At 49.0% G+C, this 22,056-nt stretch overlaps 1 protein-coding gene across 1 annotated transcript in view; it reads right to left on the bottom strand.

Annotated features, from left to right (window-relative positions):
- Window positions 1-391: 391 nt before the first annotated feature.
- LOC306922181 (neuronal acetylcholine receptor subunit alpha-3-like) overlaps window positions 392-22,056 on the bottom strand; it is a gene marked incomplete at both ends in the record, with an annotated part of 26,321 nt that continues 4,656 nt past the window's right edge. Inside the window, 6 exons of the mRNA XM_079499577.1 lie at window positions 392-517; window positions 9,366-9,650; window positions 11,159-11,788; window positions 12,436-12,643; window positions 14,668-14,777; window positions 21,712-21,756. Of these exons, the coding sequence (XP_079355703.1) occupies window positions 392-517; window positions 9,366-9,650; window positions 11,159-11,788; window positions 12,436-12,643; window positions 14,668-14,777; window positions 21,712-21,756 (1,404 nt within the window). The remainder of the gene's footprint in view (window positions 518-9,365; window positions 9,651-11,158; window positions 11,789-12,435; window positions 12,644-14,667; window positions 14,778-21,711; window positions 21,757-22,056) is intronic.

Below are 22,056 nucleotides of genomic sequence, written 5' to 3' on the forward strand. Positions count from 1 at the left end.
TTCTGGGGGGTCCCTGGAACAACATATTTTCAGATGGGGGTCGGTGGCCAAATATAGATCATTCTGGGGGTCCTTGACATGAAAAAGTTTGAGAACCACTGATATAGAAACATAGGTTTTTCAGAAAACTGTCAGGATTTAGAAGACATATTTGTAAAATCCACGTCGGGTGGATCCGACGTCAGGTCTAAATGGGTTAAAAAAAAAGGTTTTGTCCCGAACCCGACCCTTTGGTGTGGTTTGGGCTTTAGGAACGAGAACGTGAGAAACCCTGTTGGTCAATACGAGGACAGGAGAGTTCGTGACTATCGCAGGATTGGATCACAGGATCACAGGATTGGGGGCGGTATAGTGAGCCCCGATTGTTCGTTTTCTTTCTGGGAAACTGCGGCTATGAGAAGAAGCCAATCAGAGGCTGGAGGAAGAGGCCCAACGTTCCGAGGATGCACACCGTCACAAACACCCACAGGAAGATTCTGTCGATAACCATGGCCACGTACTTCCAATCATCCTCCACCTGTGGGACGGTGACACATGCATGTGGGGGAAGGAACAGTGAAGTATAGAAGGAGTGGAAGAGTACGGCGAAGGAGGTGAAGGAGATTTATAGAGGCGGGGGAGAGGAGAGAGAGGAGGGAGACAAGCCGGGGGTGATTCAGGACCAGAAGGGAGATAGATGGAAGGTTTGTGTGAGTTAATGGGGTGACGACGCGTGGATTTCACAGTATGGGGAGCAAACAAAGAAAACATAAAAGACAGACACAATGAAAAGAGATAAACATGTTTATTTACTGTCGGGAAAAAAAACAGGAATAACCAGGTGCTCACCGGAGATACAAAAACAAAAGTGACTACAAAGTAAATACATGTAAAAAGGTGCTCTCACACGGTTCAAACGAGAGACGATCCAGGCACTCAAAGGTAAAAGGAGGAATAGCCTTTATTACATTTAAAGGCAAGTGGCAATTATGTTTCGACCACAACTGGTCTTCAACAGGGTTGGAATTAAATGAATGAATAGTTCGCCGTTGATGAAGACCACTTATAGTCAAAACATATTGCCTTTTAATTAAATGAAGCCTATTCCTCCGTTTACCTTTGAGTGCCCATGGATCGTCTCTCTTTTTTCTATGTTTATTTACGTATATTCAAAATTGAACGCATCATTTCAAAAACGAAAACAAATTACTATGATAATCGAATTCAAACCAAAGTATCAAAAGCAGACACCGACGCTTGGTGACAACGCTGATTGAGTCAAGGGTTTTGCATAATCGTTGCTGTCGGGAGGAAACCTCCTAACTCCATTTTTTTTTTTTTTTTTTTTTTATAAATCAGTGCTATTGAACACCCTTTACGTCTGTGTTTTGTTTCGAAAATATTGAACCAATGGAAAGTAGTGCTTAGGACAAAACCTCTTAACTCCATTTGATCCTCAAACTGTCTGCTAAAACAACTAACTCCACCACCTCTTCCCCTGTCATGGAAGTAAATGACTATGAATATATAAAGTCACAACACCAACTTTGATGAGGCAGTATTGCTTTGTTTTCAAAATATAAGGTTTTCTTAATTTCCTGAAAAAATTGTATTTTTCATTTCCTGAAAAATGAACATTTTGGAGTTAGGTGGTTTCCTCCCGACAGCAGAGATATACCAATAAAAGGCTGCTCTCTCCCGTAACGAGAGAGACTATCCTCCTGCTGTACGCTTATAGTATAACTGACAGGGAGGGCGGCATCAATTCCTTCCATAAATCTAAAGCTGTGTGGGTCTGAGTTATGGCGGTGTTGACTCCTACAGTGGGGGCGCGTGGCCGCGTGCTGCTATGCACCAGCCATGCCCAGCATCACAGTGTTGACTCCTACAGTGGGGGCGCGTGGCCGCGTGCTATGCACCAGCCATGCCCCGCATCACAGTGTTGACTCCTACAGTGGGGGCGCGTGCTGCTATGCACCAGCCATGCCCAGCATCACAGTGTTGACTCCTACAGTGGGGGCACGTGCTGCTATGCACCAGCCATGCCCCGCATCACAGTGTTGACTCCTACAGTGGGGGCGCGTGGCCGCGAGCTATGCACCAGCCATGCCCCGCATCACAGTGTTGACTCCTACAGTGGGGGCGCGTGCTGCTATGCACCAGCCATGCCCCGCATCACAGTGTTGACTCCTACAGTGGGGGCGCGTGGCCGCGTGCTATGCACCAGCCATGCCCCGCATCACAGTGTTGACTCCTACAGTGGGGGCGCGTGGCCACGTGCTATGCACCAGCCATGCCCAGCATCACAGTGTTGACTCCTACAGTGGGGGCGCGTGGCCGTGTGCTATGCACCAGCCATGCCCCGCATCACAGTGTTGACTCCTACAGTGGGGGCGCGTGGCTGCGTGCTATGCACCAGCCATGCCCCGCATCACAGTGTTGACTCCTACAGTGGGGGCGCGTGCTGCTATGCACCAGCCATGCCCAGCATCACAGTGTTGACTGCTACAGTGGGGGCGCGTGGCCGCGTGCTATGCACCAGCCATGCCCAGCATCACAGTGTTGACTCCTACAGTGGGGGCGCGTGGCCGCGTGCTATGCACCAGCCATGCCCCGCATCACAGTGTTGACTCCTACAGTGGGGCGCGTGGCCGCGTGCTATGCACCAGCCATGCCCCGCATCACAGTGTTGACTCCTACAGTGGGGGCGCGTGGCTGCGTGCTATGCACCAGCCATGCCCCGCATCACAGTGTTGACTCCTACAGTGGGGGCGCGTGGCCGCGTGCTATGCACCAGCCATGCCCAGCATCACAGTGTTGACTCCTACAGTGGGGGCACGCGGTGCTATGCACCAGCCATGCCCAGCATCACAGTGTTGACTCCTACAGTGGGGGCGCATGCTGCTATGCACCAGCCATGCCCAGCATCACAGTGTTGACTCCTACAGTGGGGGCGATTGCTGCTATGCACCAGCCATGCCCAGCATCACAGTGTTGACTCCTACAGTGGGGGCACGCGGTGCTATGCACCAGCCATGCCCAGCATCACAGTGTTGACTCCTACAGTGGGGGCGCGTGGCCGCGTGCTATGCACCAGCCATGCCCCGCATCACAGTGTTGACTCCTACAGTGGGGGCGCGTGGCTGCGTGCTATGCACCAGCCATGCCCCGCATCACAGTGTTGACTCCTACAGTGGGGGCGCGTGCTGCTATGCACCAGCCATGCCCAGCATCACAGTGTTGACTGCTACAGTGGGGGCGCGTGGCCGCGTGCTATGCACCAGCCATGCCCAGCATCACAGTGTTGACTCCTACAGTGGGGGCGCGTGGCCGCGTGCTATGCACCAGCCATGCCCCGCATCACAGTGTTGACTCCTACAGTGGGGCGCGTGGCCGCGTGCTATGCACCAGCCATGCCCCGCATCACAGTGTTGACTCCTACAGTGGGGGCGCGTGGCTGCGTGCTATGCACCAGCCATGCCCCGCATCACAGTGTTGACTCCTACAGTGGGGGCGCGTGGCCGCGTGCTATGCACCAGCCATGCCCAGCATCACAGTGTTGACTCCTACAGTGGGGGCACGCGGTGCTATGCACCAGCCATGCCCAGCATCACAGTGTTGACTCCTACAGTGGGGGCGCATGCTGCTATGCACCAGCCATGCCCAGCATCACAGTGTTGACTCCTACAGTGGGGGCGATTGCTGCTATGCACCAGCCATGCCCAGCATCACAGTGTTGACTCCTACAGTGGGGGCACGCGGTGCTATGCACCAGCCATGCCCAGCATCACAGTGTTGACTCCTACAGTGGGGGCGCGTGCTGCTATGCACCAGCCATGCCCAGCATCACAGTGTTGACTCCTACAGTGGGGGCGCGTGCTGCTATGCACCAGCCATGCCCAGCATCACAGTGTTGACTCCTACAGTGGGGGCACGCGGTGCTATGCACCAGCCATGCCCAGCATCACAGTGTTGACTCCTACAGTGGGGGCGCGTGCTGCTATGCACCAGCCATGCCCAGCATCACAGTGTTGACTCATACAGTGGGGGCGCATGGCCGCGTGCTATGCACCAGCCATGCCCCGCATCACAGTGTTGACTCCTACAGTGGGGGCACGTGCTGCTATGCACCAGCCATGCCCGGCATCACAGTGTTGACTCCTACAGTGGGGGCGTGCGGTGCTATGCACCAGCCATGCCCAGCATCACAGTGTTGACTCCTACAGTGGGGGGCGCGTGGCCGCGTGCTATGCACCAGCCATGCCCAGCATCACAGTGTTGACTCCTATAGTGGGGGCGCGTGGCCGCGTGCTATGCACCAGCCATGCCCCGCATCACAGTGTTGACTCCTACAGTGGGGGCGCGTGGCCGCGTGCTATGCACCAGCCATGCCCCGCATCACAGTGTTGACTCCTACAGTGGGGCGCGTGGCCGAGTGCTATGCACCAGCCATGCCCCGCATCACAGTGTTGACTCCTACAGTGGGGGCGTGTGGCCGCGTGCTATGCACCAGCCATGCCCAGCATCACAGTGTTGACTCCTACAGTGGGGGCGCGTGGCCGCGTGCTATGCACCAGCCATGCCCAGCATCACAGTGTTGACTCCTACAGTGGGGGCGCGCGGTGCTATGCACCAGCCATGCCCAGCATCACAGTGTTGACTCCTACAGTGGGGGCGCGTGCTGTTATGCACCAGCCATGCCCAGCATCACAGTGTTGACTCCTACAGTGGGGGCGCGCGGTGCTATGCACCAGCCATGCCCAGCATCACAGTGTTGACTCCTACAGTGGGGGCGATTGCTGCTATGCACCAGCCATGCCCAGCATCACAGTGTTGACTCCTACAGTGGGGGCGATTGCTGCTATGCACCAGCCATGCCCAGCATCACAGTGTTGACTCCTACAGTGGGGGCACGCGGTGCTATGCACCAGCCATGCCCAGCATCACAGTGTTGACTCCTACAGTGGGGGCGCGTGCTGCTATGCACCAGCCATGCCCAGCATCACAGTGTTGACTCCTACAGTGGGGACGCGTGCTGCTATGCACCAGCCATGCCCAGCATCACAGTGTTGACTCCTACAGTGGGGGCACGCGGTGCTATGCACCAGCCATGCCCAGCATCACAGTGTTGACTCCTACAGTGGGGGCGCGTGCTGCTATGCACCAGCCATGCCCAGCATCACAGTGTTGACTCATACAGTGGGGGCGCATGGCCGCGTGCTATGCACCAGCCATGCCCCGCATCACAGTGTTGACTCCTACAGTGGGGGCACGTGCTGCTATGCACCAGCCATGCCCGGCATCACAGTGTTGACTCCTACAGTGGGGGCGTGCGGTGCTATGCACCAGCCATGCCCGGCATCACAGTGTTGACTCCTACAGTGGGGGCGCGTGGCCGCGTGCTATGCACCAGCCATGCCCGGCATCACAGTGTTGACTCCTACAGTGGGGGCGCATGGCCGCGTGCTATGCACCAGCCATGCCCCGCATCAAAGTGTTGACTCCTACAGTGGGGGCGCGTGGCCGCGTGCTATGCACCAGCCATGCCCCGCATCACAGTGTTGACTCCTACAGTGGGGGCGCGTGCTGCTATGCACCAGCCATGCCCCGCATCACAGTGTTGACTCCTACAGTGGGGGCGCGCGGTGCTATGCACCAGCCATGCCCAGCATCACAGTGTTGACTCCTAGAGTGGGGGCGCGTGCTGCTATGCACCAGCCATGCCCAGCATCACAGTGTTGACTCCTACAGTGGGGGCGCGTGCTGCTATGCACCAGCCATGCCCAGCATCACAGTGTTGACTCCTACAGTGGGGGCACGCGGTGCTATGCACCAGCCATGCCCCGCATCACAGTGTTGACTCCTACAGTGGGGGCGCGTGCTGCTATGCACCAGCCATGCCCAGCATCACAGTGTTGACTCCTACAGTGGGGGCGCGTGCTGCTATGCACCAGCCATGCCCAGCATCACAGTGTTGACTCCTACAGTGGGGGCGCGTGCTGCTATGCACCAGCCATGCCCGGCATCACAGTGTTGACTCCTACAGTGGGGGCGCGTGCTGCTATGCACCAGCCATGCCCGGCATCACAGTGTTGACTCCTACAGTGGGGGCGCGTGCTGCTTTGCACCAGCCATGCCCCGCATCACAGTGTTGACTCCTACAGTGGGGGTGTGTGCTGCTATGCACCAGCCATGCCCAGCATCACAGTGTTGACTCCTACAGTGGGGGCGCGTGCTGCTATGCACCAGCCATGCCCGGCATCACAGTGTTGACTCCTACAGTGGGGGCGCGTGCTGCTATGCACCAGCCATGCCCGGCATCACAGTGTTGACTCCTACAGTGGGGGCGCGTGCTGCTATGCACCAGCCATGCCCGGCATTACAGTGTTGACTCCTACAGTGGGGGCGCGTGCTGCTATGCACCAGCCATGCCCGGCATTACAGTGTTGACTCCTACAGTGGGGGCACGTGCTGCTATGCACCAGCCATGCCCCGCATCACAGTGTTGACTCCTACAGTGGGGGCGTGTGGCCGCGTGCTATGCACCAGCCATGCCCAGCATCACAGTGTTGACTCCTACAGTGGGGGCGCGTGGCCGCGTGCTATGCACCAGCCATGCCCAGCATCACAGTGTTGACTCCTACAGTGGGGGCACGCGGTGCTATGCACCAGCCATGCCCAGCATCACAGTGTTGACTCCTACAGTGGGGGCGCATGCTGCTATGCACCAGCCATGCCCAGCATCACAGTGTTGACTCCTACAGTGGGGGCGCGCGGTGCTATGCACCAGCCATGCCCAGCATCACAGTGTTGACTCCTACAGTGGGGCGCGTGCTGTTATGCACCAGCCATGCCCAGCATCACAGTGTTGACTCCTACAGTGGGGGCGATTGCTGCTATGCACCAGCCATGCCCAGCATCACAGTGTTGACTCCTACAGTGGGGGCACGCGGTGCTATGCACCAGCCATGCCCAGCATCACAGTGTTGACTCCTACAGTGGGGGCGCGTGCTGCTATGCACCAGCCATGCCCAGCATCACAGTGTTGACTCCTACAGTGGGGACGCGTGCTGCTATGCACCAGCCATGCCCAGCATCACAGTGTTGACTCCTACAGTGGGGACACGCGGTGCTATGCACCAGCCATGCCCAGCATCACAGTGTTGACTCCTACAGTGGGGGCGCGTGCTGCTATGCACCAGCCATGCCCAGCATCACAGTGTTGACTCATACAGTGGGGGCGCATGGCCGCGTGCTATGCACCAGCCATGCCCCGCATCACAGTGTTGACTCCTACAGTGGGGGCACGTGCTGCTATGCACCAGCCATGCCCGGCATCACAGTGTTGACTCCTACAGTGGGGGCGTGCGGTGCTATGCACCAGCCATGCCCGGCATCACAGTGTTGACTCCTACAGTGGGGGCGCGTGGCCGCGTGCTATGCACCAGCCATGCCCGGCATCACAGTGTTGACTCCTACAGTGGGGGCGCATGGCCGCGTGCTATGCACCAGCCATGCCCCGCATCAAAGTGTTGACTCCTACAGTGGGGGCGCGTGGCCGCGTGCTATGCACCAGCCATGCCCCGCATCACAGTGTTGACTCCTACAGTGGGGGCGCGTGCTGCTATGCACCAGCCATGCCCCGCATCACAGTGTTGACTCCTACAGTGGGGGCGCGCGGTGCTATGCACCAGCCATGCCCAGCATCACAGTGTTGACTCCTAGAGTGGGGGCGCGTGCTGCTATGCACCAGCCATGCCCAGCATCACAGTGTTGACTCCTACAGTGGGGGCGCGTGCTGCTATGCACCAGCCATGCCCAGCATCACAGTGTTGACTCCTACAGTGGGGGCACGCGGTGCTATGCACCAGCCATGCCCCGCATCACAGTGTTGACTCCTACAGTGGGGGCGCGTGCTGCTATGCACCAGCCATGCCCAGCATCACAGTGTTGACTCCTACAGTGGGGGCGCGTGCTGCTATGCACCAGCCATGCCCGGCATCACAGTGTTGACTCCTACAGTGGGGGCGCGTGCTGCTATGCACCAGCCATGCCCGGCATCACAGTGTTGACTCCTACAGTGGGGGCGCGTGCTGCTTTGCACCAGCCATGCCCCGCATCACAGTGTTGACTCCTACAGTGGGGGTGTGTGCTGCTATGCACCAGCCATGCCCAGCATCACAGTGTTGACTCCTACAGTGGGGGCGCGTGCTGCTATGCACCAGCCATGCCCGGCATCACAGTGTTGACTCCTACAGTGGGGGCGCGTGCTGCTATGCACCAGCCATGCCCGGCATCACAGTGTTGACTCCTACAGTGGGGGCGCGTGCTGCTATGCACCAGCCATGCCCGGCATTACAGTGTTGACTCCTACAGTGGGGGCGCGTGCTGCTATGCACCAGCCATGCCCGGCATTACAGTGTTGACTCCTACAGTGGGGGCACGTGCTGCTATGCACCAGCTATGCCCGGCATCACAACAACGTTCTCCCCTGTCCTTCGTTAGAACGAATAGATGAATTATGCATGGTGTTTGCCACACACTGCACGGGTAGTCTGCATGTGTTCCGGCCGGGGATTTAGAAAATGTAAAGTTGTCCACAATGTGGGTCATTCTTTTTCCACCGTCTTGGTTTTGGAGTTCTGTCAACTTACTTCTACAGTAAAGCTTATAGACCACTTAACATAGACTACTTAACAGTCCAGGGCCGGTTCTAGGGGGGGGCAGGGGTGGGCATAGCCCACCCAAACGTGCGTCCTGCCCACCCAATGTGGGTTTGACACCCCACCTGCGCCGGCGGAGTCGCCCCCCTTACAATTCTGTCTGCCCACCTGAGTGGGGCTGGCTAAATCCGGCCCTAAGCTCATGTAAAGTATAAACTTTTATAAAATAAAGTGTATTTGAAAAAATGATATACAGGCATTAGGCTGATTTTACAATTTGTATGACAATTGAGAGTTTTTGTGTGTCTCAACAAGTAATACCAAGAATAACCTGTGCCCTCTCTCTCTCTGTGAGACAATTAGAACAGAACTTAACTTTTCTGTACTCATCCAGTGTAGGGCTGCACGATATGGACGAAATGTCATATCTCAGTATTTATGCCAAATATTGCGATATCGATAAAATATATATATATATTTATGTCATTACCGTTAAAATTTCAAGTGTTGCAACATTGATATTCTATGTATAGCAACAATGAAAACTAGCATGGATGTGATGTTGCTGGCTTTAGAAGTGGACGATATATTGATATATCGCGATACCGTTGCCTTTTTGCGACACTGATATTGCTGTATATGTTCATACCTCGATAACGATACGATAACGATGTATTGTGCGGCCTTAAACCAGTGTCAACATTGAAAACGGCAATCACTCACCTCTTTGGCTTTGTTGCGGCTCTTCATGTTCTCTGCAATGTATTTGACGCTCTCGATGGCCTGCTTGATCTCGGGAGACATCACGGAGTAGGCGACCACCGCGTTGATGCTCTGAGGACTCAGCTGATGGCGAGACAGCTTCCCCGGGTCCCCCGTCTCCGGCGCGTCCTTCCCGTGCTGCTGGCACGGGCACGGACATTTCTTCCCGGCACAGCCCTCCATGGAGGAAGAGAGCTTGTTGTCCCCGAACTCCAGACAGTTCAGTGAGCCGCCGCCTCCTGCCTGCTGGCAAAGCACAACCAGAGGAGCAAGCAGGGGTGTCTTTAGACTTAGATAGCATTTGAAACAGACTTATAGCATGTCATGTAGACAGCACAATAATTGCATTGTATATAGTCATAGCACATCATAGTATATATGTATAGCATAGTATAGTATGTATAGTTAATATGTATAGTGTCATTATATAGATATGTTCTAGTTACGTTCTTAGCTTACGCATGTTTCTTGATAAATGCATTTTATATATGTGATGTATTCCCATACTTTTGTTCTTGCCTAATGTAAGTCGCTCTGGATTAAGAGCGTCTGCTAAATGCCTAAATTGTAATTGTAAATTGTGTCAGTCGTGGATTCTACTTGTAGTTTCAGTGCTATCTGGCTGTTTGGTTGTGAAACCACATACAGTACATTGCTCAGTACATATACAGTATCAACTATTTACAAACAAGGGTTAACCAGATCCTCGAATACGATTGCCCTCCCCCCGCCTCCCCCCCCCCCCCCCCCCCGCCGGCCAGCGTTCACATTAGTAAAGTTGTTTCGTACCCGAGTACACTTCAATACAACTGCAATGTTTGTCAAAGCAACAATCATTGAAAAGCATGCGATGATGACGACAAGTGACATGAATATACCATGGTATATTCTACCTATATATCTCTATGTATATGGGTGTACTTCTACCCAAGGGATATCTAGGCCGTCCACAGATGAGACCTCCATTGTCAACCCCAGTCATCCGGGTTCTCCATACATCTGGCCAGTTCGTTCCCCATATTTCCTTTCACCATGCGCTGGCTCATACTACAGTTATCACGATGCCGTCTACTGCGTGTTGACTTCAAGCCAGCCAATCAGCATGCCAAACGACCCATCCACCTGTCAGTCACATGCCAGCAAGCCCAGGACAACCAGTAGCCAGTATTTTACACCATATACCATAAGTATATGGTCTACCTATAATACCATGTACAACCCAGATTCGGCACAAACAAGGGACTCAATTATTTTCGCTCCTATGCCAGCAAAATGTGGAACGCCCTACCAACAGTCATTAAGACATGTGAATCCCTTGACTCCTTCAAAACCGCTCTCAAAGGGCACCTACGGATGGCTGCAATTCGAAACTGGCCCCCGTAAAATCTGAATCCGCCCCCCCCCCCCCCTTTTCCCTCACTGTATATGTTTATTTTCCCTTTTTACCTCCATTATGATGAATTCCTGTTCTGTTCTTTGTCTATATAGAAGTGTCTATTTGTACGTCTCTAAATGTTTTGATGAATTGAACATGGTGGACCCTGTTGGAAACAAGTGTAATGCTTAATTGGGTCGTCCACTCACAGTTAACAGCCTTTGTATTGAGTTTGTGCTCGAAATGTACTGTAATTCTGCAAACTGTTAATAAATATTTCATTCATTCATTCATTCAAGCATGCGATGATGACGACAAGTGACATGCCAGCCAGCCCACAGTACCCAGGGCTCAATAATCCAGCCGACCCTGCACTCACCTGCGTCAGACTGTTCTTCCGCCGCTTCCCTCCCTTGGCGCCCTTCCCTCCCCCACTTCCTCCGCCCCCTCCGGCTCCGCCCGCCTCCCCTCCGCTGCTGTCCGTCGATCCTCCGACGGCCTTTCCCTCCTGGTCCGTGGGCCTCCTCATCAGCATGATCCGCGGCAGCACCTTCAGGAAGACGGAGCGCACCCATGCCGGCATGGTGTGCGTCGTCGGCGTGCGGTAGTGCACGTTGAGCACGAACACGGTGATGACGATGCTCAGGGTGACGAAGATCATGGTGAAGAGGAGGTACTCGCCGATCAATGGTATGACGAGTGACGTGGAGGGGATGGTCTCGGTGATGACTAGCAAGAAAACGGTGAGGGAAAGCAGGACGGAGATACAGAGCGTGACCTTCTCTCCGCAATCCGACGGGAGATAGAAGACCAGCACGGTGAGGAAGGAGATGAGGAGGCAGGGGATGATCAGGTTGATGGTGTAGAAGAGGGGCAGGCGGCGGATGTAGAAGGAGTACGTGATGTCTGGGTAGATCTCCTCGCAGCAGTTGTACTTGATGTCGTGCTTGTAGCCCGGCGCGTCGATGATCTCCCACTCGCCGCTCTCCCAGAAGTCCTTGAGGTTCACCTATAGAGAGATAGTGAACCAAAAGGTTCATGTTTTAGGTTGTTATTGGAGAAAGTAAAAGATGAGCGTAGATTTTGTTTCATTTGCTGCTGTCTTTCATTTTAACAATTTGAGCTATTTTTGAAAAAGTGGTTATAGCTAAATAAGAAGATATTTAGCCACTTGTTCGAATGCCCCCAACACCCTGTTAAAAATAGGTAAAATCGTTAAAACAAAAGAATGCGGCCTGGGCCATGGCTCAGTGGTCCAGGCACCTTGGCCAGAAGTCTGAGTCTGGCAGTGGGCCTTTACTGCATGTCACCCCCCCATCTCTCTTCCCATTTCCTGTCAGCCTACTGTCTGTCCCTATATATAAAATAAAGGCGAAAGCTGCAACAACAAAAAAAAGAAAAAAGAATGCAGCAAATGAGAAAAGTTTAACACTCATCTTTTACTTTCTCTAATAACAACCTAAAACATGAACCTCGGTTGGAAAAAAAAAAACACAAAAATAATAATAATAATAAAGTTGTCCATTCATTTGAAAACAAGACATTTGTGTCAACAGCAGGCGAGGAATAAAATGAATTATCTACTGCTCATTTATTCCATATGACTTCATGATGCACAGGTAACACACAATGCACGGGATCGATCGAGCACCGAACCTTGGACCCTATGAGGACGAGGTCTATCTTGGCCTTGTCGTAGGTCCAGGAGCCAAACTTCATGGAGCAGTTCTGGTAGTCAAAGGGGAAGTAGGTGATGTCCATGGGGCAGGAGGACTTAAAGATGGCCGGGGGAACCCAGGTGATGGTGCCGTCGAACTTCAGGAGAGCTTTGGTCTTATCCTCCACAAGAAAGTCTCCTACGGCACTATTATAGTGTATCAGTGTGTGTGTGTGTGCGTACGTGCGTGTGTGTACACGTGTGTGCGTGTTGCGTGTTGCGTGTGCGTGTGCGTGTGCGTGTGTGTGTGTGTGTGTGTGTGCGTGTGTGTGCGTGTGTGTGTGCGTGTGTGTGTGTGTGTACAATCGTGCATGGGAGTATGTTTTAGTGTGTGTTGGATAGTGTTTTTTTGCGAGACAGCATGTCAGTATGTATGGTGCGTGTGTGTGTGTGTGTGTGTGTGTGTGTGTGTGTGTGTGTGTGTGTGTGTGTGTGTGTGTGTGTGTGTGTGTGTGTGTGTGTGTGTGTGTGTGTGTGTGTGTGTGTGTGTGCGTGTGTGTGTGTGTGTACAATCGTGCATGTGAGTATGTTTTAGTGTGTGTTGGATAGTGTTTTTTTGCGAGACAGCATGTCAGTATGTATGGTGTGTGCGTGTGTGTGTGTGTGTACAATCGTGCATGCGAGTATGTTTTAGTGTGTGTTGGATAGTGTTTTTTTGCGAGACAGCATGTCAGTATGTATGGACAGACAGAGGAGAGGGTTAAGCAGGAAGCAGTAGTTAGGGTGAGGAGGACAAAGAGGAAGAAGAAGAAGAAGAAAGGCGGAATGGGAGAATGAAGGGGAGGATTACGGTAGAGAGAGTACGGTAGAGAGAGTACGGTAGAGAGAGTACGGTAGAGAGAGTACGGTAGAGAGAGTACGGTAGAGAGAGTACGGTAGAGAGAGAGGAGACGATAAAGAGCTGAGGGTTTGACGAGGACAGAAAAGGAGTATTAGGATAAAGAAATGGCCAACGACGAAAGTGAATTACCATCTCACTGTGAATAGTAGAATAATGACACAAAGCCTTTGACTTACATTATGAGGCCCATTCTAAGAGGAAATGAGTTCAGAATTAGATGAAGGAAAAGGAAGAATTGATCAAAAGCTCTTCATGCAAATGACTCTCGCTGCACCAATAGAGCCTCAATTTTGCATATCGTTGCTGTCGGGAGGAAACCCTATGACTCCATTTTGAGGTTTTTGATTCCCCCCCCCCCCCCCATAAATCAGTGCTATTGAACACCCTTTACGTCGGTGTGTTGTTTTTAAAGTATTGAACCAATGGAATGGACAAAACCATTGGACCCTCAAACTGTCTGCTTAAACAGCTAACTCCACCACCTCTTTCCTTCTCATGCAAGTAATTGACAATATATAAAGTCACAACACCAACTTTGATGAGGCAGTATTGCATCGTTTTAAAAAATCTTCATTTCCTTAAAAAATATATTTTTCATTTCCTGAAAAATGAACATTTTGGAGTTGGTTTCTTCCCGACAGAAACAATATGTCAACACTAATGCATTTTGTTACAAAGTATAATAGCGGGCTGTAAAATAAGAGGGCTGGACCATATAGTCATTAAAGGTCTGGTGACATAAAAAAACCAACATATTTTTTCTTTTGTTTTCTGAGCTCAATTGTACCCCAAAAAATTAAAAAAGTGCTCTGATGTGTCTGTGGACTGTGATGTGACAGTACATTTTAACAGCGGGCGACAGCACGGAAGTGCATTATTTGTCTATAATGGGACCCGGCGACTACCGGCGATAGCAGCTAGGCGAACAGCCGATATTCGAAAAGTGGGCGGAGGAATGTCGCCCGAAAAGATGAAAATAATTCGTCTTTTTGGGGGATACCGGGCGATTAGGTGATGTGTCGGCCGATGCTCGCCCGCTGTTAAAACGCACCGCAACAGTCCACAAATCCCATATATGACATGACAATTTGCCAGCAGATATCACTGTTGAGGGATTTTGCCTGTTTTCATTGCAGCTCAAAAGCCTTCATAACACACATAGAAAACCCCCAGACCACAGAAAATCCACTGTAAGTTCAAAGTTCAGGTTGTGTGGGTCTAATTAAGATCATAAAACCTAGAAGAAAAAGGGACAATTTTAATAAATTAATGTCATGAAGTTAAACCTTTAATGTCATAATGATTATTTTGATAACGATGATAGCCTTACTTGTTGTAGAGCACTATGTCGGGTCTCCATATCTTGTTGGAAGGAACCCTGATGAACTCGATACCGTCAAACTCCACCGGCATCCACTTCAGCTTGTAGTCGTTCCAGATCTGGAACACGGTGCAGACCCACACAAACACAAACACTGTAAGTCCCTTGAGAGAGTTCCAGGGGGACCCCAGCTAAATGATAATTAGGAACCAAATGGACCCTTATGGGTCTGTAACTCTGAGAGTGTACAAATGTACACTCTCAGAGTTAAATTAACTTTGATTTTACAATGTACAATGGGGTCCCGCAGAGATAGAAATGCCATTCAAGGACAACTTTAGTTTTTTTCAACCAAGGTTCATGTTTTAGGTTGTTATTAGAGAAAGTAAAAGATGATTTTTTCCTTTGCTGCTTTCTTTCGTTTTAGGGATTTTAGCTGTTTTTGTCAGGGGGCGGGGGCATTCGAGCATGGGGCTAAATATGTATTTTTTTAGAACATTTTATAGCGATTTATTTTTTAATTATTTACTATATTCCTAATAAACCCCAGGAAATTTCATCTGGCCACAGAAGATCACGAGATTTACTGAATGTGTCAAACTGACATATTGAGCCTATGACACACAGTGTGGCTATACTTCATATTCAGTAGATCCTGTGATTTTTTTGTGGCCAGATGAAATTTCCTGGGGTTTATTAGGACTATAGTAAATAATTAAAAAATAAATCTCTATAAAATACATATTTAGCCCCATGCTCGAATGCCCCCGCCCCCCTGTCAAAAACAGCTAAAATCCCTAAAACGAAAGAAAGCAACAAATGAAAAAAAAATAACACTCCTCTTTTACTTTCTCTAATAACAACCTAAAACATGAACCTTGGTTGAAAAAAACCAAAGTTGTCCTTTAAATGCAGGTCCGTAGCCTATACTGTAATTCAGGTCAAACCTGGGGGTCCTTGAAATGAAAATCGGTGAAGATCACTGCCAGAGCCATTAACATTCTTCTCTTATGGGGCTTCCATGCAGGCATATATTTTCTAATGAGTGGCAATTTGGGGGTCCTTGACATGAAAAGGTTTGGGAACCACTCCTATTATCCCCTTTGTAGTGAGTATACAGAGAAAGAGAGAGAGGGGGGGATTTGCTTGCTTTTCTATCAACACACCTGCAGGGTGCAATTTCAAAGGCAGTAAAATCCATGGCTTTGGCTATATTTCCATGCCAGTCGAGATGAATTCCTTCATTAGCGAGGCGAATTAATCCACGGTAATTACCGTAGGAGCTCTTTAAACCATTTGGACCTGAGAAAAGATTCTACAAAATTATGTCTTCTAAATCCTGACAGTTCTTTGAAAAACATTTTCATGTTTCAAGGACCCCCAAAAATATATGAAATTGACGGCCGACCCACATCTGAAAATATGTTGTTCCAGGGACCCCCCAGAAGCAAAGATTTGAGTTAAAAATGTTGTTCTGAAAGAATATATTCAAAGATTTGTGCCACATTTTCACGATTTTTCAAAAATAGCAGACCTACAAGCTCGTAGCGCGGCACTCGGTGCCGCGCTATGAGCTTGTAGATCTGCTATTTTTCAATAGCTAAAGTAGAACAGAATGCTTAAAACACCAAAAGGGGTTCCCGTACAGAATGGGTTAATTAACCAGTTCATGGCATGCTGCCTTTCTCCATTTATCTGCCATGGGAGTTTTTACGGTATGATTGGCTGGAGATGCAATGACCTGATAAGGCTGCGTTGCGTGCTTTATTGTTTACAGAAAACACCAATCAAGCCTCACTGCCTCCATTTGCATCTAAGGGTTATTAAAGGGCTGCGTGCGGAAAGAGTACGTCATATATATGTACAATATATCATGTTGCGTTGGCACGCGGTTGAGTGATTCACATACATTTACATAGATTCTGTTTTCACAGCCCGTTCAACACATGTAAGACGTACTAGATATTAAAGGAGAAACCCAGACCAAAACACATGAATCAGCCTATAATCCTGTGCTGGCCTTGATTTCATAGATGCCTTCCCTGTTCTCCATTTTCCCACCCCTCCCACAGTACAATGCAGCTAGAATGGTAGAAAGCTATAGTTGTCTAAATTCGTAGGTATATTTTAGTAGCTCCGAAAGTTTTTTTTTGGTTTGTTTGTTGCACCGTTTGTCACCCTCAAGCTGTCGTTCATACAGAACCTTGCGGTAGAGTTCTAGTTTTTCCTCGACTAAATATCATAAGATTGTAGTCGACTAAATCTACAGTTGATTTTGTCGACTAAAATGTATTTTGGCGGGCCTTGATGCCGTCGCCGATGCTATTTTCATCTTGCAACCAAGTGTATAAAATGAGGTTTTTATTTGTTGACGAAATTGTCAACATATTTAGTCTTAGTTTTAGTCATTAAATGATAGCTTCGTTTTCATTTTGTTTCTATTTAGTTTTCGCCAGTGAAAAAAGGTAGTCGACGAACATATGTCATCATAATATCAGTCCACGAGTCCATCAACCCTGGGTCAGAGACTCAGAGTCCAGCAGACAGCTGGCAGGATGGTATTTAGAATGGGTTTCTCCAGGCATCTCATGATCATTGAAGTGGTGTAGTGCAGGGGTGCTCAAACTTTTTTGACTTGAGAGCTACTTTCAAAATGACTGGCTCAACAAGATCTACCTACTGAAAAAAGAATATTATACCATTGCTGGAAATAGTTGAAATATGGAATAGTGGCGTTAGATATAAGACAAATACACTTGGAATGGAGAAATGGAATAGGTTAGGTAGTTTTTTGGATTTTATCTGTAATGCTACTGACGTTTGTGCACAGCAACACTCTTGAAAACAAAATATTGCATTGTGGGTTTGAGCTGACAGGCCTTTTTTGATGTCAATCAATGAATCAAGTCACCTTAATTCAAGTGGCAGATGCCAAAAATATATATTTGTAATACTTGTTTTAGGGGCATGTCATGTGATCTACCTGCACAGCCCTTGTGATCTACTGGTAGATCACGATCTACCTTTTGGGCACCCCTGGTGTAGTGTGTGGGTTTTGAAGGGCGAGGTTTCTTGGGCACTAGTATGATGGCTATATTTCCAGAGGCTGGGTTATTGATGCTGTCCTGTACGTAGCATTCCCAGAAGATAGAGTGGAGGAATGGGGGGAGAGCTGAGCTCCAAGAGGCTTAATGAGCGTTTGATTAAGTGTAGCCCACAGCATTTTGTGAATGGCTGAAATGCTTGTTGGAAATTGTCTGCTTGAATTGAGAGCTTATGGGCTTACAGCACAAAAGATAACCATTATGGCCCGGCTAATATAATAATAATACTGGGAATAAATGAGAGATCAAGAGAGGCGGAGAGACAGAAAGGCACGACGAGTCCCTGGGACAGATAATAAGATGACTGATAGGGGGGGGGGGGGGGGGGGACATGTCCTTTCAAAGACAAAAATGATTGCTCTTAAATAATCCCTCTGATGCAGGATTGACTCATACAGAGAGAGAGAGAGAGAGAGAGAGAGAGAGAGAGAGAGAGAGAGAGAGAGAGTGACAGAGACAGATAGACATAGAGAGGGAGAGAGAGAGAGAGAGTTAAAAGGTAAAGGAGAAAGGAAATAGTTGGCACCCTAACGTTGCCTCAGGGATACGAACAGAAGGAGAAATGAAATAATAAAAGAAGAAAAGGAGGCCAGACCAATTTGGAAATCATACCTCGGCTTGTATATTTAGAGCCGACAAAGGAGGTATTGCATCACCGTGCCAATTAACTGCTTGTTGCCATAGTGTTTAACTGTGTATATATACGGAGCTAGCCTTTACCCACGCTGACTGGATTGCCATTGCACCTTTGTGACCCAGCATGACAACTACCAGGCCTCGGAAGAGTTTCACATAAGAAATAGATAATATTTAAGCATACAGAGCTACAAAAATGAGGTATTACTTGCATGGATTGGCCGTCCTCACTCTTTATTCTCAATACGCACATTGCTCAGCCAATCAAATCATCTCTATGGGGTGCTCAGCCAATCAAATCATCGGTATGGGGTGCCCCAACCAATCGCTACCAATCGGTACACACAAACACAACAACGCTGGGCATAGGAGGGGCTAGCGCTCCTCAAAAAAAGTGTGAATGTCACAAAATCCCAGGGCACACATGAACATACATGTATCACGGCACAACATTTATGATTTATCAGATTTACAAAGCTCACAACGCGTTGTGAATCCGCTATTTCTGGTGAAGATATTCGGTGCTGAAGGAGTACAGTGGTTCAATTGTTCATGCAAGGTGTGCAACAAGGCCACAGAATTAATCCACCTATAGTCAACAGAGTGACTTTGATAAACACTTTTATCAGAGGCCGCTCTGTTGACACAGCTTCCCTTTGCTGATCCCTTTGTAAACAGTGGCTCAGTGAACCATAAAAGGACAAGAATATAAAGCCAGCGACACAAGCCTGTCGACGGCGTGTTAACAGGGTATACTGCCTCATCTGCCTCTGAACTGCCTCCGTAATCTGAGTTTACACTGGTCATGAATCACGCTGCTGGATAAATAGATCATATAACGTCTAAACTGCCTCTTTAACTTGAGCTTTCTGAAGGCGTACGTTGTGCAATTCCTCTACGGTTCCAGCTAGGTGCTGTGACGGCGAGTTACAGTGCACCTCTTCAGACTCCACCATGGCCCGTAGCACTTGCCCTAGCCTATCCCCTTAGATAGCACACTATGTAGACTTAGATAGTATTTTAAACAGACTTATAGCTTGTTACGTAGACAGCTCTAGAACTGCACTTTATGTAGTCATAGCACTTTATAGTACACATGTATAATATATTATATAGTATAGTATGTATAGTTTACATAGATACTCCACTGTTACGTTCTTAGTTTACGCATGATTCATGATAACTACTTTTTATATATGTGATGTATACCATGCTTTTGTTATTGCTTAATGTAAGTCGCTCTGGATTAAGAGCGTCTGCTAAATGCCTAAATTGTAAATTGTAAATTGCAGCTCTGCCCAAAACCAATGCACTTACAGTAAGAAGACAGTCATGTACAGAGCCATTGCATACTGGCGTGTGCTCCCCCCACTTTTGACTCTTAACAAAAAATACTTTTTCTTTCAAAAGGAAACTTAAGGCACCAATAGTTTTGTTTTCGTATTTCACATTTTATGATTTGTATTGTGATGCTTTCCTGGACCCTGCAGGAAGAATAGTCTCCACTACGGTGTAGAGTAGACTGATGGGGATCCTTAATAAACTAAGCTAAACTAAACCAGGCTGTGTGCTAGCAGGGATCACGTCAGGTTAGCTACAGTTGTTTATTCGAATACAAAATCTAATAATTAACTAAACAATTCATCAGCAGTAGTAGTGGACGGTAATGAAGTACACTTGGTGTACAGTACACACTACAGTATTTATTTTAAAGCAAGTACTCCATAACTTCAACCCAAGTACAATTTGATTGAACAACCTTCCCTTGTAGTTGAGTGGATTTGTTTTTACATCCGGATTACCCCGTCCAGGACAGGCTTCAGCCTCCTCAGGATACTTGGCTCAGATCTGAACCCATTTGAGTTGGCGTTAGGAACCCGTTATGACCGCGTGCTCTTGCTGATGGTCGAAAAGGCCTATTTGACCACTATCTACAGCAGTGGTTCCCAAACTTTTTCATGTCAAGGACCCCCAAATTGACACTAATTAGCCCGCGGACCCCCCAATTGAAAAAGATATGCCAGGGACCCCCCATAAGAGAAGATTGTTACGGCTCTAGCAGTGATTCTCAACCCATTTAATTTCAAGGACCCCCAGTTTGACGTGCATTAGTCTACGGACCCCCATTTATTATAGCATTTCTATCTCTGGGACCCCCAATTTATATTGTAAAATCAATGCTAATTTAACTCTGAGAGCGTACAAATGGACCCGTTAGGGTCCATTTGGTTCCAAATGATCATTTAGCTGGGTCCCCCCCTGGGTCCCCCCCTGGAACTCCCTCAAGTACCCCTCTACAGTACACGTCGACTCAAGTACTGGGGTTTGTCCACAGGGTGCTGAAAGTTTAAAACGTTTACCAAAAAAGGGTGCCAATTTTAGGAGACAGCGCACATTGAATTAGGGTGCCATTTCGAGAGGACAGCTGACTATGAGGTCAGGAGTTCAGGGTCTGTGGCAATCGATGATGGGACTAGTGGTCAGTGAGTGAGTGTCCCATGGTCATAATGCCATATCATATTGATTAGACTTAGACTCAATGTATTGAGTGATTAGAGTCTATACCATCTTCACACGAAGGTCTGAAAACAGTCTATTTCACTTCACACTGTACACAGTTCTGCTGTGTTCATCTTATTCTAGAGTGCATGAATGGAACCAAATGGACCCTTACGGGTGTGTAACGCTGAGAGTGTATACAAATAACCAAATGGACCTCTGGATCCAGACCATTTGTAAAGTAATGCTGAACGTTTTACTGTGTATTCAATGTTTTTTTGTTCTCATTATCATATTGTTCACTGAGGCACACCGATGTCACGCGCCAATGAACCGTGAGCCGTGCCATGTCATGTATTTCACTGATTGATTGATTGATTGATAATTTTATAAGACAATAAAATGCAAACAGTATAGGGGTACGGGTCAAGCACAATTGGTCCAAAAGGATAGCACCGAAGAAAGACCTTGCGGTCTTGTTTCCATTCGGGTCCCATACATTAATTCAGAGTGGGTTTGTGGTCAAAAACTCAATATACACTATGGCTCTATTTCAAATAGCGTTCTCAGAAAGTAATTTGGAATTCTTGGAATCCAACACCCAGAAAGGTCGAGAAAATAGCTGATCTACAGGCCGTGTGTCGCATCTAGGAAATGGACAATAGGTTGTGTGCATTTGATCACACCCGGTACAGACATCCCTTCCTCCCACTCCTAGCGTGTGACAGAGTGGTTGGCGTGTGTGTGTGCGCGTGTGCGTGCGTGGCTCTAGGAAATGGTCAATAGGTTGTGTGCATGCATGCATTAAACGTACGTGTCTTAGCCAGAGATTTGTCTCCATGATCTGGTTGACCTCATCCTGTCGAGAGAGAGAGAAGAAATCTTGTCACCTTGTGTGCGTGCGTGCGTGCGTGCGTGCGTGCGTGCGTGCGTGCGTGCGTGCGTGCGTGCGTGCGTGCGTGCGTGCAAGGGTGAGAGATTAGGGTTAATAAAAGAATGGTAAAATTCACACAAACATGAAAAGTTGAAATATGAATATATACAGTACAATATGTTTCTGCCTGGCTGGCAGGCAGGCAGCGACAATGATACGTTTGTTTGTGGTCACATCCCCTTCTTGTCCTGCAAGATGATATGAACACTCAATACAATAGCAGGA

The sequence above is a fragment of the Electrona antarctica genome (assembly GCF_951216825.1).
Source record: "Electrona antarctica genome assembly, chromosome: 4".
In the NCBI taxonomy this organism is placed as follows: domain Eukaryota; kingdom Metazoa; phylum Chordata; class Actinopteri; order Myctophiformes; family Myctophidae; genus Electrona; species Electrona antarctica.